The 14,542-nt window shown below is 42.9% G+C and overlaps 2 protein-coding genes across 5 annotated transcripts in view; one reads left to right on the forward strand and one right to left on the reverse strand.

Moving 5' to 3' along the window:
* LOC125884646 (lysine-specific demethylase 6A-like) overlaps positions 1-9,130 on the reverse strand; it is a 33,476-nt gene extending 24,346 nt beyond the window's left edge. For both annotated transcript variants that reach the window (XM_049569624.1, XM_049569623.1), the window contains exons 1-2: positions 8,946-9,130; positions 8,744-8,807 (exon numbers count right to left, since the gene is read on the reverse strand). In XM_049569624.1, coding sequence (XP_049425581.1) covers positions 8,744-8,807; positions 8,946-9,124 — 243 coding nt within the window. In that variant the 5' untranslated portion in view covers positions 9,125-9,130. The remainder of the gene's footprint in view (positions 1-8,743; positions 8,808-8,945) is intronic.
* A 760-nt stretch (positions 9,131-9,890) lies between these two features.
* Positions 9,891-14,158, forward strand: LOC125884648 (FUN14 domain-containing protein 1). Of its 3 annotated transcripts, none has more exons than XM_049569628.1 (5): positions 9,891-10,026; positions 10,469-10,637; positions 11,664-11,739; positions 12,402-12,536; positions 13,435-14,158. In XM_049569628.1, exons 1-5 carry the CDS (start codon positions 10,002-10,004, stop codon positions 13,510-13,512), a joined length of 483 nt encoding a protein of 160 aa, XP_049425585.1. In that variant the 5' UTR covers positions 9,891-10,001; the 3' UTR covers positions 13,513-14,158. The 3 variants fall into 3 exon arrangements, with proteins under 3 accessions (XP_049425585.1, XP_049425587.1, XP_049425586.1); XM_049569630.1 differs by having other exon boundaries at positions 12,402-12,530; XM_049569629.1 differs by having other exon boundaries at positions 9,896-10,026; positions 10,472-10,637.
* The last annotated feature ends 384 nt before the right edge of the window (positions 14,159-14,542 follow it).

Genomic DNA, 14,542 nt, shown 5'->3' on the forward strand with positions numbered 1-14,542 from the left:
TTGCGTTCAAGAGAATGAGTCAGACAAAGTACTCATTGCCCTCCTTGGATGCCTTAACTTAATTAAGGCAAGACGATAGACATTGGTTAGGGTAAGAATACCAGGGTAGCATGGGTCGTACCTTTGCCATCCCAGACAATAAAAACATGCACCCAGTTAGCTTGAGCTAACACAACAACTACCATCAGAAACCAAGCCATCCCAAAAAACTCATATTGACATCAAAACATCTTGAATCCTTGAAGCTGTTAACAACCGTTTGGTAACATTAGCCGTGTGATGCTAACAGTCAGCCCGACCCTGAGAGAGAGAGTGAGTGCGAGACAGGGAGGGGCAAAGTAAACCAAAACCATTTTTTCCTGCCATCAAGTTAGTCACAGAACTAACATTTATTAGCAACAATTGAGAAGTTCGTCATTTCAACCGGTGAAAGCAAAGAGTTGCACCTGATAAATATGTGAAGCTGCAGGCCGAATGTTTTGTACACTGGTGTTTTTTGATAAGAGAAGAGATAACCGAATCACAGCCGCTAGCAAAACCGTGTCAGAACACAGTCAATCACCACTGTGACCAAATACAAACACTGTAATTTTGACTTTCATTTGCAGCCAAATGCTTGCACTGTAAAGCCCAGCTGTCATTAAGGAGCGCAGCAATGCCAGCAGGATGAGGTGGACAGCTTTTTAGCCAATACTGGTCCATTAACATATACCCAGATCATCCCCAATAAAACAAGGAGCCATCGACAAACTGGGCCCAGTTGAGCTGTAAAAAGAAATCAAGCGCATATTGTCCATATCACTTCCCACACAAAGGTAAACAAACTTGAGAATGACCTTCCCTGGCACCTTATTTGCTCTGGTGCCATATTGCCATCCCATCATAGAGGGGCTCAGCTGGTTCCCAAAGCAGAGTGCAGTTCTGCTATTCAAAGCCAAAGAGAGGCAGCTGCATGAGCAAGTGAAACTGACTTCCAAGATTCTACCCAAGTGGATAATAATACATCTGAAGATTTTTTAATGGAGATAATTTTGCTGTCTTTGAAACTGAAGCCCCATCTATCACCTTTAACCTCCAAAACACAGAGGAGCTGCTGTTTGGCCTTGGTGGGTAGCAGCCTCATTGCCAAGAAGCTCTTACACAATCAAATACATTTATTTTACATTGGAAAGTAAAAATCTTTTGCCAAGACAAAATGCAGCAGATGGAGAAACAAGAACCATGACAGTAAGTTCAGTGACAAGCGATTGAGTGGTTGGGGGCAGATGTGGCCCAATATCGCTGATGCTTTTTCTCTTCAAAGAGGAGGATATCAAAATTCTACTTAGAAGTACAACTGTCAGACCTGTCCTGACCATTTCATTGGACTTATCGTACAATATATGGAGATGACCTCAATCATTTTGCTGACCTTGATATTGCGTTTACACGCCTGTTTGTTGACAGAACAATGTCACCAATGATGCCAGAATTAACAGCAGGGTTTTCACAGACCCTTATAAAACCTGGGCACAACAATTCACCCTTTATCTTTTCCTCTCCATCCTGCCTACCAGCATGAGTCCAAAGAAAAATAAAGCAGCACTTCAAAGACTACACAACGTAGCTTTCCAGTAGCCTGCACTTTTGGAGTGCCTAAAGGCACAGTCCTGATAGTCGTTTACTCGCCAACTGGCAACGAACCACAAAGTCCAACTTCATCATCCTCTTCTTAAATTCACCAGCAAACGGCAAGGCTTCCAAGCCGCCCATCCCCGAAACCAACTGCAGCACACCAACCAGAATTTGAAGGTATCTGCGGAGTTCCTGGAACTTTGCTAAGCTTGTCTGTTAGCTGCAAGAGGCATCACTTGGTTTGTTTTTGTTGGCCAAATTTTATTTTTAGGGCGCATTCACACCAGGATAGTCCGGGGGACTCGATTCGATTGGGCAGGGAATGCCGAAAGATTCCACACCTTCATTTCATTCTGTTCACTTTCACACTGCACTTTATAAAGCGGACCAAACCTTCTGGACAAGTCACGCAGTTACAACAGCTGCTCATTTGGGGGTGGTACTGCCCAAAACGACCACTGATCAGGAAGGAAAAAAGTATGAGGAAGAAGAAAACCCAGCTCACTGATTGGCCAGGACCGGCTTCGTCACCACAAAAACACCAAACACCAAAATGCTACGTCACTTCCTCTCTTTGGTCCACTGGATAGTCCGTTTGCATTTCCCACTGTAAGCGAACCGCACCAGGGTTCACTTGACCCCAGTTTTCAAGCGGGGTTTGTTGGTTTGGTCCGCACCAGAGTTCGAATAAGCGTTCACACCACTCCAAGCGAACCAAACTATCCGTGGAAGCGGACCAGGGTTCGTTTAAAGCGGACCATATCGGGCCAGTGTGAATGTGTCCTAAGTCTTATACTGAGTAATTTTGGGCTATTCCTATATAGGGTCTTACTATTTTGTACTTCCTTGAATATATTCACAGATATAAATTACTTTCTAAAATGTAAAATAATAATAATAATAATAATAATAATAATAATAATTCCAATATTGGAAAATTAAGAATTATAGTATGATTATGCTATTATATTATCATTATATCAGAGGCATAAAATGGTCTAAAAGTGACAATAATATAATTTATCCCAATTATTTCTGGGAAAATATATATATAATCCAACAAAAGCAGATATGAAAGGTCTAGTCAGACAACAGTTCTCTTCATTATCACAAAGGATTTATGGTGAACACTTCCAGCGGATCACTATGTCATTTTTCTGGGCAAACAGTCCATACACTACGTTACTAAAAGGGAGATGGAGTGAGGAAACAGAAAGTTGAATGCAGTAAAGACTGAGCAATGTCAACATTTCCACATCGTGATTTTGCCTTTTTAAAAACTGTCCTGAAAGTTGGAACCATACCTAAAGTAAGGGGTAATGGAAGCCCTGATTTATAGGTGATATTAACCACCACGGCAGCAGCACCAGTGTACTGTGCTTTCATTACATTCCTCACAGAGTGTTGATGGGAAAGGCCAGCGTCTCATTATTGAGACGGGGACTGCTGCTACTAAGAGCAATACATGTGTTTACCTTCTTTCATCTACTGGGGGCAGAGGGTTTGCAGCAGAGGTGGGTTTCGCTGGATGTGTGTTAGTGAAAAGCATCACATTACTGAGCCTTTCCTCACCTTCGTCAATGTCTTCTCCACTCACGTCTACACTATCAGCAATCTCCACCAGCACTGGCAGCTTGTAAGAGCGAGCACATGCTGACCAATCGCAGTTCTTGCAGACCCCACATGCAATCACCCTAACCACAATAACCTCTATGTGTAGTTACATCTTTTAAAGGGGGATGCAGGACAGCTCCAGCGTGGCCTACAGCATGGGTGGATATGTACAAATCAGTAGTTTCTGAAGTGTCTAACAGTTCTTCTAAAGTGTCAAGGCAAAATCTAAGACTTTCAAAATATCCATATGCTTTTAGACACATACTAAAACAAATTATGTAAACACAGTGATGTAAAATAGGACTGTACCAAATGTATATATTTTTTAAAGCTTTTGAAGCTTCTACGAGATGTTCAAAGCTTCGGATGTCTGCCCTGACATTTATTACATCATCACCCTTAAAAAAAGTTCTCAAACTAATTCCTAAATTAGAGTAAAGAGATCAGATTAAACGAGGTGATTTTTAAAAAATAAAATCAAATTTCTTTATTAAATAGGCTACATGTAGCTTATTTTGCTGTGAGTTTCGTTTCCAGTAGGAATGGTCGTTTCTGCATTTCATTTTCACTGAAAAAAAAATAAAATAAAATAAAATGATGATAATGTGATTTTTGCTGAGATTTGTAACAAACATACGTGTCCTTACATCCGAAATACTATTTGTAGTCCAAGGCATCTCTGTAGCACCACAGTGCTTCATTTAGAAGTGTGTTGTGAGAGATTTTACCTTTTATCCCGCAATTTAGATACTGCTCTTGACCAAATTGTGATTTCAATAACAATTCGTTTACTTTTGCAGCCCTAAGTTAGACCACCCTCTTAATACAGATACATGCCAGGGATGTTCCTCGCGACTAATTTCCCTGTCGACTAAACGAGAATTTTTTATTGAGATGAGTCGACTTGTCTAAAAAAGGGAAAATCAGAAAACAGTCCAAATTTAGCACAATTTATTTTTAAGTATTGGAAACATTGTCCCAAAAAATCTTGTGTGCATTAAGAGCCCTTTGAAGCCTTTAATCACAATCTTCAACAAGTCGGATTTTATGTCGGATTTTAAATGACACTGAAGTATGAGACACTTTGCGCTGTGCGGTGTGTACGTGAACATGACAGCAACTCAGTCAAAAGGTAACCACTAAAACAACATCTAAAATAAATTAACTGCCTTTGAAATGTGGGGCACGTTGAACCTTGCAGATTATCCAACAGAAATGACAGCAATTCACTTTAAAGGTAATAAAACAATATCTAAATTATAATTAAATTTCAGCTGAAATGAGACAAATATGGTTTGAAGCAGAAAATTTTGTTGTCTTTTGTCTTTACTCAATAAATTTTGACTGTTAGACATGGAAATGTTTGGATCACATGAATTGGAATCAATCCTACGCAGCCACCACTGGACTCTGACTCTACAAATAATGCTAATAATTCAAGTGTAGCCTTTTGTTGATGTGCATCTGTGCAGAAATACCAGGTTTCAACAAATGAATAGACATGCAAAAGATAAATAAACAAAGCTGTGGAGCAATCAAACGGTTGAATAAGAGTAAGAATGTCAACATTGTGAATGAAGCTTCAAAACTTCAAACTACTCAGTACAGCCCTGAAGTAAACACATCACCAACAAGACTTTGTAATATGAGATGAAAGCGAGGGCAAACATCGGGTGATATGCTAGCTAGGCAGCATTACGCAAGAATCACTGATTCTCCCACGGTATCTACAGTAACCCATTCATATTTGTGGGTGTTTGAGCCCATTGTAGACGAGTCTGCCAACCAATGAGCGGGACCTACAAGTAGCCTCAATGACTGCTGTCTGTCAATACTGTTTTTGATACAATATCCGCATCCCTTGTGATGATGCAGCCTCATCTGCGAGAAAAACCGAGCTATACTTTTCGTACTAGCTCAGTTTCTTGGGAAGGGCTGAACCATTGACCTGCAGATGGATAACTGCAAGAAAAAACAAACATCACCCACAACAGAATATGCTGCAGCTTGAACTGTTGAGTAATAGTGCTGTTGGTCCTGTTGGCTTTCACGGACCAGTTATGTCCATGCATCATGTGTGCCCTGACTGATTTCAACCTAACAGTGCGTAACACTGTCCCTCCATGCGACACAATCAATGTTTTCGGTTTCATTCTACATCTGAAGTACAATCCAAGTGAACAGGAAGAGGCGTACCATCATTATTATTTGATTGGTGCTACCCTGACTGGAACACACTGACTTTTTCAGAAGTGGCTTTAACTTCCAAAGTCCCAAAGTCATCTTCTCTCTATGGGTAATTGCTTTTTAAATTAAGTTACACATAAATAATCCTCGTGGGAAAAACTCTCCTCTGCCAATGACCTCTCTTAACTATTTCTGAACAGAGGTCGGTCACAGCGCACACCCAGCCAGCCAGTGCCTTCGTCAAGGGCGATGAAAGAGCAGCTCTGACATGCATGTCGTTTGGCACACAAAGGAAGAACATGCAAACTTCATCCAAAACAGCAGTACTCATCCCATCATGAGAGTCACACCCAAAGCTGCAAAAAGTGCCGTCAAGTAAAAAACAATGGCGTCAACATAACAACCAATGGAGATATTCTCACATGTAGAAAATCTAAATACGAGCAAGTTCAAAACTTATCTCCCAAGTTTACATCATTGCCACCTAGTTACTGGTGGTGATACAGTGACCTCGTTCTGTCAGATATGTTGAACCCATAGTTATCTGCGTGTAGACGGAGCCACAGAGCAGCGACGCGACCAGAGTGCCAGACAGGGTAGACAGTCAACACTAACAAGGTATGAGCAGAAACCTCCCAAAATGTCAAAATGAAGACTGTGACAAAATGAGACGGTCTACGCAAACAATTCTCAGCAAAGTCATACACAGAATATCTGACATCGGAGCTAGACTGAGTCGAAGTTAATTGTTTTGGAGGCCACGTTCTGGATTATTTTGTTTTCATGACACATTCTCAGACTTCAATGATTCAATGTGTCTGACACAAGGATGGGATGTTAACACAAGCAGAAAGCCTTAACTGAAGCAAAGTGTGTGCTTTCTGTTTCTAAACAACTACAAGTGATGGTTTCTTTGCCTCTGTTGAAATATAGAAACCAAAAATGACATGCTAATATAGCTGACCTGCACTCTGAACCTAGAAATTTGCAGTTTGCTTAATGTGGCATACAGTCTGCTGCTCATAATGGATCCAGCATATTCCCCTCCTAACAACTGCTTCATTATCGATGTATTTGCCCATTTTTCCCACAAAGTAATAGTCAATTTGTCAATAAAATGTCAGTAAAATGATGAAACATGCCCTGTGTAATATCCAAAAACCAAATGTGACATATACCACCAACAGATATTCAGCTTATTATCATGTATGAGGAAGAAAAGCATCCGATTCTCACATATCAGAAGCATGAAACCACCATCAACCCACTTGTCTTGATCAATTTAAAACCTGTATGTGGAAGTTGACCCCGAGCTGCAACAGGACAATACTTTTCAACTGTTTTTCCCCCTTTGTCAACATTACTGTGTCAAGAGGTTTGTGAAATTACGCTGTGCAATGTTATAGTAACACTGGCCAGACACAAAATCTGTAATCAGTGTAGCTTGGTCACACTTTGCAGACTCATTATTTGTTTATTAAGGTCACTGTTTGACCAATATCAGCCATGTTAACTATCTGACTGGTGCCACTATCAGACGGCAATATCCTGCACATGACAACATCAGAAGGTACGAGTTAGTCATACAAGGCAAGTGCCCATAGGACTTTTGTGTGTATTTATACCAGGGTGTACAAGAGTACGACTAACAGGGAGGTCTGGCGACTGATGCTGACTATGGAGCAAGTTCCAGCTTAGGAGAATGTCAACGTTAGTGCCCAATGGTCACCCTATAAGGCACAAAATAACCAAATCTACACCAAGAGTGGGATGCAAATGCTTTTATAAACATGCACCATAACATGCACCACTGCACCAAACCAATTCCACAATTTGTATGTGACAAACAGACCTTTTCTAACAGAGCAGGCTGTTTTAAGAGGCATTTTATGGCATATATAAAACACTTTAAAAGGTAAATGAATGCACAAATTGTATGTTAAACCACTGCATCAGTGCTCTGAATATCTACTAGGGAGAAAACAGCACGCTGCTTGGTTCAATTCAAGCAAAAAACACTGCTTGTGTTGCATGCAGTTCATATTATCCTGCAAGTACGGTACAGTGGAGGTTGCTGCTGCTCCTGTGCAGCTACAGCTAGGAGCAGTCACACTTCCTAGGTATCCCACACCACCTAGCGAGCAGATTCGCGGATGGCCCCTCAAACCATGAGCTGTCAACAGCACCATCTTCTCCACATCACCCACTGTTGAGGATGAATCCACAAGAGAGCAGCTTTGGGCTCTGTTGGCAGTGTGCAGGGTGTTATGCACAGGTGGACTGAGCCTGTTTATCATGAGGCTTCCCAGTCCGGGAGCACATGCAGAGCCAATGCAAACTGTAAACAAAGGACCCCGACACCTACGAGGTCAGCAACAGGAACACATCTTTACAAGGAGCAAAGACCCGAGAGGACACTCAACACACACTTCAGCAGCACACAGACGACTCGGAGCGATATGTTCATATCAAATGGGTTATATAGCTATCGGTGTCACTCCGCCATGTCCCGCCATCTTGGACAGGCAGCCAGCCATTAACGTTACTTGTAACGTTTGTCAACTCGTTCACACTGACTCCAAACGACCAGAAAACACCCTCAAGTGTATTAAATGGAGAATGCAATGCCACATAACAACATAACAGTGTGCCAAAGACACTAGCTCAATGCAAACGCTACAGGCACTAGCTAACCTCACGAAATAACGCAAACGGGTGAGCTGTATTTGATGCACCCTGAAGAAGGCTACGACGTTACTTCTACCAATATAACAGTTGTAGCCACATATGGGTACTCATGTGTTTAATGCTACATGTTAGTAATAAAACAGTGTTATGACGGCATAAAACTTTCCTCATTTGAGTGTTTCCAGCATTCAATGTGCTACACAAAACCGTGACGACGTTGTGTTTCTGGTGGTACAACTGCAAGTACACAAGGATACGCTGTAGGGAATAACGCTAGCTAACAAGCTAACAGGGAAGGGCGGCTGCCTGATAAACATTATCATATATTTACAAGCTAGTAACATCAAGGAAGCTTTAGCTACTCGGCTAGCAGTTATCTCGACCAGCGACACCGCGTAGCCGCAGGTGCAGGGTCGCTTCATCGGATGAGAGTAGCTAACTAGCTAGCTAGCTAGCTGGCTAAAAGAGGGGCTGCGGCTAGCTGGCCTTGGTCTCCTCAGCGAGTGGGCCACTTGCATTCAGGCAGCCTCGCTACTTTGAGAGCAAATTCACAGCCGTGCATGCTAGTTGAGAGGCTGGAGTAAATCCCAGGGAGCGGGGTGCTGCTTAAATGTAAAACACATCCAGTTAGATTAGCTACCTTCATCAACAGGGCCTTCGTTCTGGCGCCATCTTCATGAAGCTTCTGAAATCCAAACAGTGAGCTGCAAAGCGAGAAGACAACATAGGCGGCTCAGAATCACTTGCAGAGCGGCTCAAAAACATTTTCGACATGCGAGGGGAGAAAACAATTAATTTTCAACGTGTGCGTGTGTGTGAGTGCACGGGGCTGCTGTTCCGACCTGTCGATCCCGGCCAAACTGTCCCTCTCCTGGGCTGTCAGTGTCGGAAAGTCCTCCTCTGTTTCACTCGCTTTTCCCGCCGCCATTTTCTTTCCCTCATCACCACTAGAAGAAGCCGAGCCGAGACTCCGAGCAGCAGCGCAGGCAGCAACGGCGAGAGACACACCGCACGATTGCATGGAAAATCGCGACGCGGGGACGAACGGTTGGCTCTGCCGAATCAAAGACGGAAAACTGAAGGAAACAAAATGATCAAAAACTTTTTTCCCAGGATGAAAAGATGCGATTCGATATAGTAAATCCTTTCGGGGGGACAGAAGCGCTCTCCGGGTAGCTCCTCAAACGTCACATTTTTCATCACAAAGTGACCCTGTGCCGCTATCTGAACGCGAATAACTGAGTACAGTATCCAAGATGTGAGTATTTGACAATAAAATGCGTTTCGGCCGCGAAGATAAAGTTGTTATAATTGTGTCACCCAAGCGAACCCACGCGCCGCTCTAGCCACGCCCTCTCCCCGCTCTTCAGCCAATGGGAGCGCCCGCATCCCACCATATGACTTCCCTGCTATATCATTCTTTTATCTTAAATATTCATTTTCTCCCTGCAAACCACTCATATTTAACACCACGATTATTCTGGAAGCCTATTAAAAATATTTAAATTATAAAAATGTTTGTTTAATTTGCATTCAAGTGACAGACCCTACTTTTCCTGAGAAATAAAATAATTTCCACATGATAAAATACATCGTATTCACTAATATGTATTGACACTTGGGTGTCAGTTGGCCCTCACACACCGGTTAAACGGTGACTGCAATGCATCACTCGCTCCGAGCCTGTGTTTTTACACTTTCCAAAGTCCCGTGAAAATTAATTTACAAATTCAACTTCTGGAAAAATAAGTCGCAGCATTTTATTAACACCGCTGCAACATTTGCGGAGCCTAATCAAGCGATATCAAAGCATTTTAACTTGACGTGGCAGAGCATCACACAGTGTGGGCGTGGCTTCGCATTGTCAACATCCTGGTGACATAACCAGTTTCTCCAAAATGGCGACGGTGGATCAAAGGGAAGGTGAGCGATTCTGTTTGTTGGAAATTCGGCGTTGTTACCCTTTTAAATATGCAAATACATCACTTTTTTCCACCAACGATAACGACATGAAGACGAGGCCTTGATGTCGGTGCTTTTAATATTCCGAAAAATAAACTAATAACAGTTAGTTTGCGCGATATTGCTGTGGTAGCCATTTGACGCTAGCTAGCTAATGTTAGCTTCCCAAGTCATTTACATAGATTAAACAGCAGCCTGTGGTAGCTGAGCTGCCCCTACAGTTAGAATACTACACCTAAAGGGTCGCTTTTGTGTTTAAATGGCCAAACACAGGGCGCTGACTCATTGAAAACACATCCATAATGTAAAAAACTCACCAGTGTAAGGGGTGGAGACAATAGGTGAAGTGCACCCTGACATTAATGTAAGTATTTTGGTTGTGTACTGTGTCCTTGTCTCGTAGCAGGTCAGGACGACCCAGAGAGTGAAGATGAGGTGTATGAGGTCGTGGACCTGACAGAGTATGCCCGGAGGCACCAGTGGTGGAGCAGGGTGTTTGGGAACAACTCCGGCCCCATTGCTGAGAAGTATTCTGTGGCCACCCAGATCGCGATGGGTGGGGTGACTGGATGGTAAGGCATGGGTGACATCCATAGGTGTACATTGAAATCAAGCAGCACACATTTACGCCATGAACTGATGCAGAACAGGCTTGAATTGGTGCATTAAAACACACCAGAATGCAGAAAAGAATTGCATTTTCCATCCATTTTCATCTGCTTATGTGGGCAGCAGGTTGAGCAAAGTATTCCAGACGTCCCCAGCAACGCTTTCCAGCTCCTCCTCGGGAATCCTGAGGCATTCCCACAAAAGAGGACGTGTATATATAATCCCTCCAGTGTGTTCTGGGTCTGCCCCAGGGCGTCCTACCATGTGGATGTACCCCAAAAACCTCAAACAGGAGGCGCCAGGGAGGAAAAGAGGAAGCTCATTACGGCTGCTTGTATCCACAAACACATTCTTTCGGTCGCTACCCAGAGCTCGTGACCATTGGTGAGGGTTGGGGCATGGATAGAAAGCTTTGCCTTCTTGCACAGCTCCATTTTACCCTCACTCGTTAACAAGACCACAAGACATACTGCATTTTGATGCTCAAAATAAAATGGCGGACGCCCCCCAAACCCCCCGCTTGATAGCATCTCCCAAATGCTAAAACAAAACCTATGCCCTCGGTGACATCTGTGACAACAGAGATAAAAATACTGTCCAACATTACACCTACCTTAATGACCTCAGTAATGCTTGAAGAACTGTTGAGTTTAGAATTTACAGCCAAGTAGGGCCCACATATGGGAGGTGGAAGGGAAAGCTTGGAGAGCAGTAATCATGTCCATCCTAAATATAAGCAATGATAACATATTCAAATATTTTTTTTAATTGTACGCAAAAAAACTGCAGGCAACCGGCCACACGACACGAGTAATGTACTCATCTAAATCAGGAAAGAGAGAGAACACACATGTGTCCATATGAGTAAAGCAGATTTAGGGAGGGGCCCAGCCATTTCTGTGGGCGGGCCTGCAACCAAGGCTTCATTATCTACACATCTGAGTGCACATGTGTAACAAACACTCCTCTCTTCCTCTCAACACATCCAGGTGTGCTGGTTACCTCTTTCAGAGAGTCGGGAAGATCGCCGCCACCGCTGTTGGAGGAGGGTTCCTTCTTTTACAGGCAAGAGTACTATAAGATTGTGTTTATGTAGCCTCAGTAATTAGATATTTACTACATCTTCTCTGCCTCTCATGGGATAAGAAGTGCCTCTTTTCTAAGATTCGCATTTCACCAACTCCATTGATAAGTGAAGATGCCAGCTGGTCGTCTCTCCACAGCAGAAAGACTAGCATTGTGTGTTCGCTGGCTCTAGATGGACGTAGGCCATCTGGATGCTTAGCTGCGTTGCTGTCAGTGTATTATCGGCTATCTTAAACATTCTTGTAGCCATTTTACAAGTAGATTACACCAGAGACAGGCAGTTGACTTGATTCACAGGCTGAAGTCAATGTGCCTTGGGTTTTTAATTCACTCAGAGTTCACTTATTGTCAGTCTGAGATGAGAATTTGTTTTGCTTCATTCTCCAAATGGGTTGTTTTCATCAAGGTCAGGAAAAACATCTTACTGAACTAAATGTTCAATGAATAGAAAAAGAGAAAAAATAAGTTGTAGCCCAGGAGAGTAACATAAGGTTACTCATTAGGGCAAACCTATGATGCCAGCATGACATGTCATGTCAGGGGGCAATATTTTTTTAGTGGAAAGCCAATCCAAATTGCAGAGACAACCCAAATTATCTCAGCTAACTCAGTCATGTATATGAACCCCTTTCCCCCCACAGATCGCCAATCATAGTGGCTACGTGCAGGTGGACTGGAAGAAGGTGGAGAAGGATGTGAACAAAGCAAAGAAGCACCTGAAGAAGAAAGCAAACAAAGCAGCCCCTGAAATAAACACTTTCATTGAGGAGGTAAAGGTACCTGTAACAAAGCTTGCTCTTTGTTTCACGCTCCCTTCTTCTTTTAAAATCAATCAGGGCTGAGGTTTAGTGAACACTTTCTTCATGCTTTCCACACCTAACATGTCTCTGACATGTTTTTCATTAGAATTAAATGGATGTGTTTGTCTTTGATGTCCTGGTTCTGATGGGGAGGTTTACATCTTTATCTGCAAACCAGCTATGCCCTCTAGTGTACTGTCAGCCTTACTGCACCCACTGGCTGTGACACAGCAGGCTTACAGGGTAACTTCAGTAGTTTCCAATCTGGAGCCCATGTTTTTGTGTCTAAGTGACAAGAACAGTTTTTGAAATTGGACCAGCTGTAGTGTAACCACTTGGGGTAATAGCAACCAACCTGTATATGACACACCCACTGATCTCGTCATAGTTCGCATTTCAGGTCAAGAAAAACCTCTCCTTTTTTTTAATTCCAGCTGAGAACCAACTTTTTGAGTTCTGAGCCAATTTAATTTTGGTCAGAATGCTCTAAATGGTTCAAAGATAGTTGCAGGAGCAAAAACAGAAGCACTCCGAGCCTGTCAGCGGCAAAAATAACCACTTTTAGAAGCTGTAAATTGACGATGCTGCGTTGCTTGTGGGGGTTACATTGCAGCTTGTTTTGTGCTCAACTGGACCAATTTCAAAAATTCCCATTAGTCACTTGGATGCAATTACAAGAAAAAATAGGGTCCAGGTTGGAAAATACCAAAGTTATCCTTTGACAAAGATGGAACGATGAAAGTAATCTGACTTCTTCTAACCCAGACTATGCTCACTTGCTATTAACACCTGTGCACTGGCTAATACAGTATGCTGTCTTTACACTCGTATTGACTCATCTTCCATGTCTTCCTTCCCCTCCTCTGCGCTGCAGGCCACAGACTTCATAAAAAGGAACATCGTCTTGTCCAGCGGGTTCGTCGGTGGCTTCTTTCTGGGTTTGGCCTCCTAAAACTACTGCCCATGAAGCAGACGGCCTCTTACTGTGAAACGCATCGCTACATAGGTCACTTTCCTCTCCATTGTTTACCTCTCAGACCCATGTGTGCATTCATTCACCTTTTAACGAACTGACCAGGGGGGCGGGGTTATATCAAACATTAGAGCATGATCTGTTGTGACAGTGGTTTTAACTGTGTTCTACTCCCCCTGCTTCAAAGCAATCATAGCTGATTATTTCTCTTATGGAGGGCACATTTAGAAGTGTGTGTGGAGGTTGATGATGCTGTGAAGACTTTCTTCTGTGGGACCTGTAATGGATCTCTGTCAGACTGCTGAATATGCCAAGCTGCCACAAGCCAGCTCAGACTCTGCTCTGAGTCTCGCTCGTCCATCCCATCATGTATTCACCTGGTGGATCTCAGATTGTTATAAATTGGCGTGCGTGGGTGCCATTGTAAATACATAGCTGACCCCTTTTCAGAGGTGTAAATACCCACACAAGGGTAAATATTATATAAGCAGAGTGGGACGTTAACACCACCCCCCAGTCTAGTGCTTTTTGTAATGTAAAGTTTATGTGCCATTTAAGCATGTAAGCAAACACAGCTTTTAAAATTCGTCACACTGGCTGGGGGTTGAAACAAAGTTATTCTCCCTCTCTGAGCATAGCTGTTATTAATATACAACACATATCATGAGCATAAATCACACTGAAATTTTACATCTGTGCATGTTGTCTTTCTTTGCACTGACAACAGAGTATTAAATACAGATCCTTTGTTCCCATAATCCCCAGCTCCACAGTGGCCTTTAATGACAGGACGTGCATCTGCTGTACCCTAATTACTAGCGCCATGAGCAAGACACCAAATGCGACACCAGTCCTGTCATTAAAGAGCATAATGGAGCAGCGATTGTGACTCCCACGCCTTCGCTATTGTCATTGTGCATTTAGCAGTGTCATTGTAGCAATAACACAAGAGACATGCTGCCGAGTCGTGTGTGTTCACATTATCTACACAGGACGTCCACACATACAG

The sequence above is a fragment of the Epinephelus fuscoguttatus genome, linkage group LG24 (assembly GCF_011397635.1).
Source record: "Epinephelus fuscoguttatus linkage group LG24, E.fuscoguttatus.final_Chr_v1".
Classification (NCBI taxonomy): Eukaryota; Metazoa; Chordata; class Actinopteri; order Perciformes; family Serranidae; genus Epinephelus; species Epinephelus fuscoguttatus.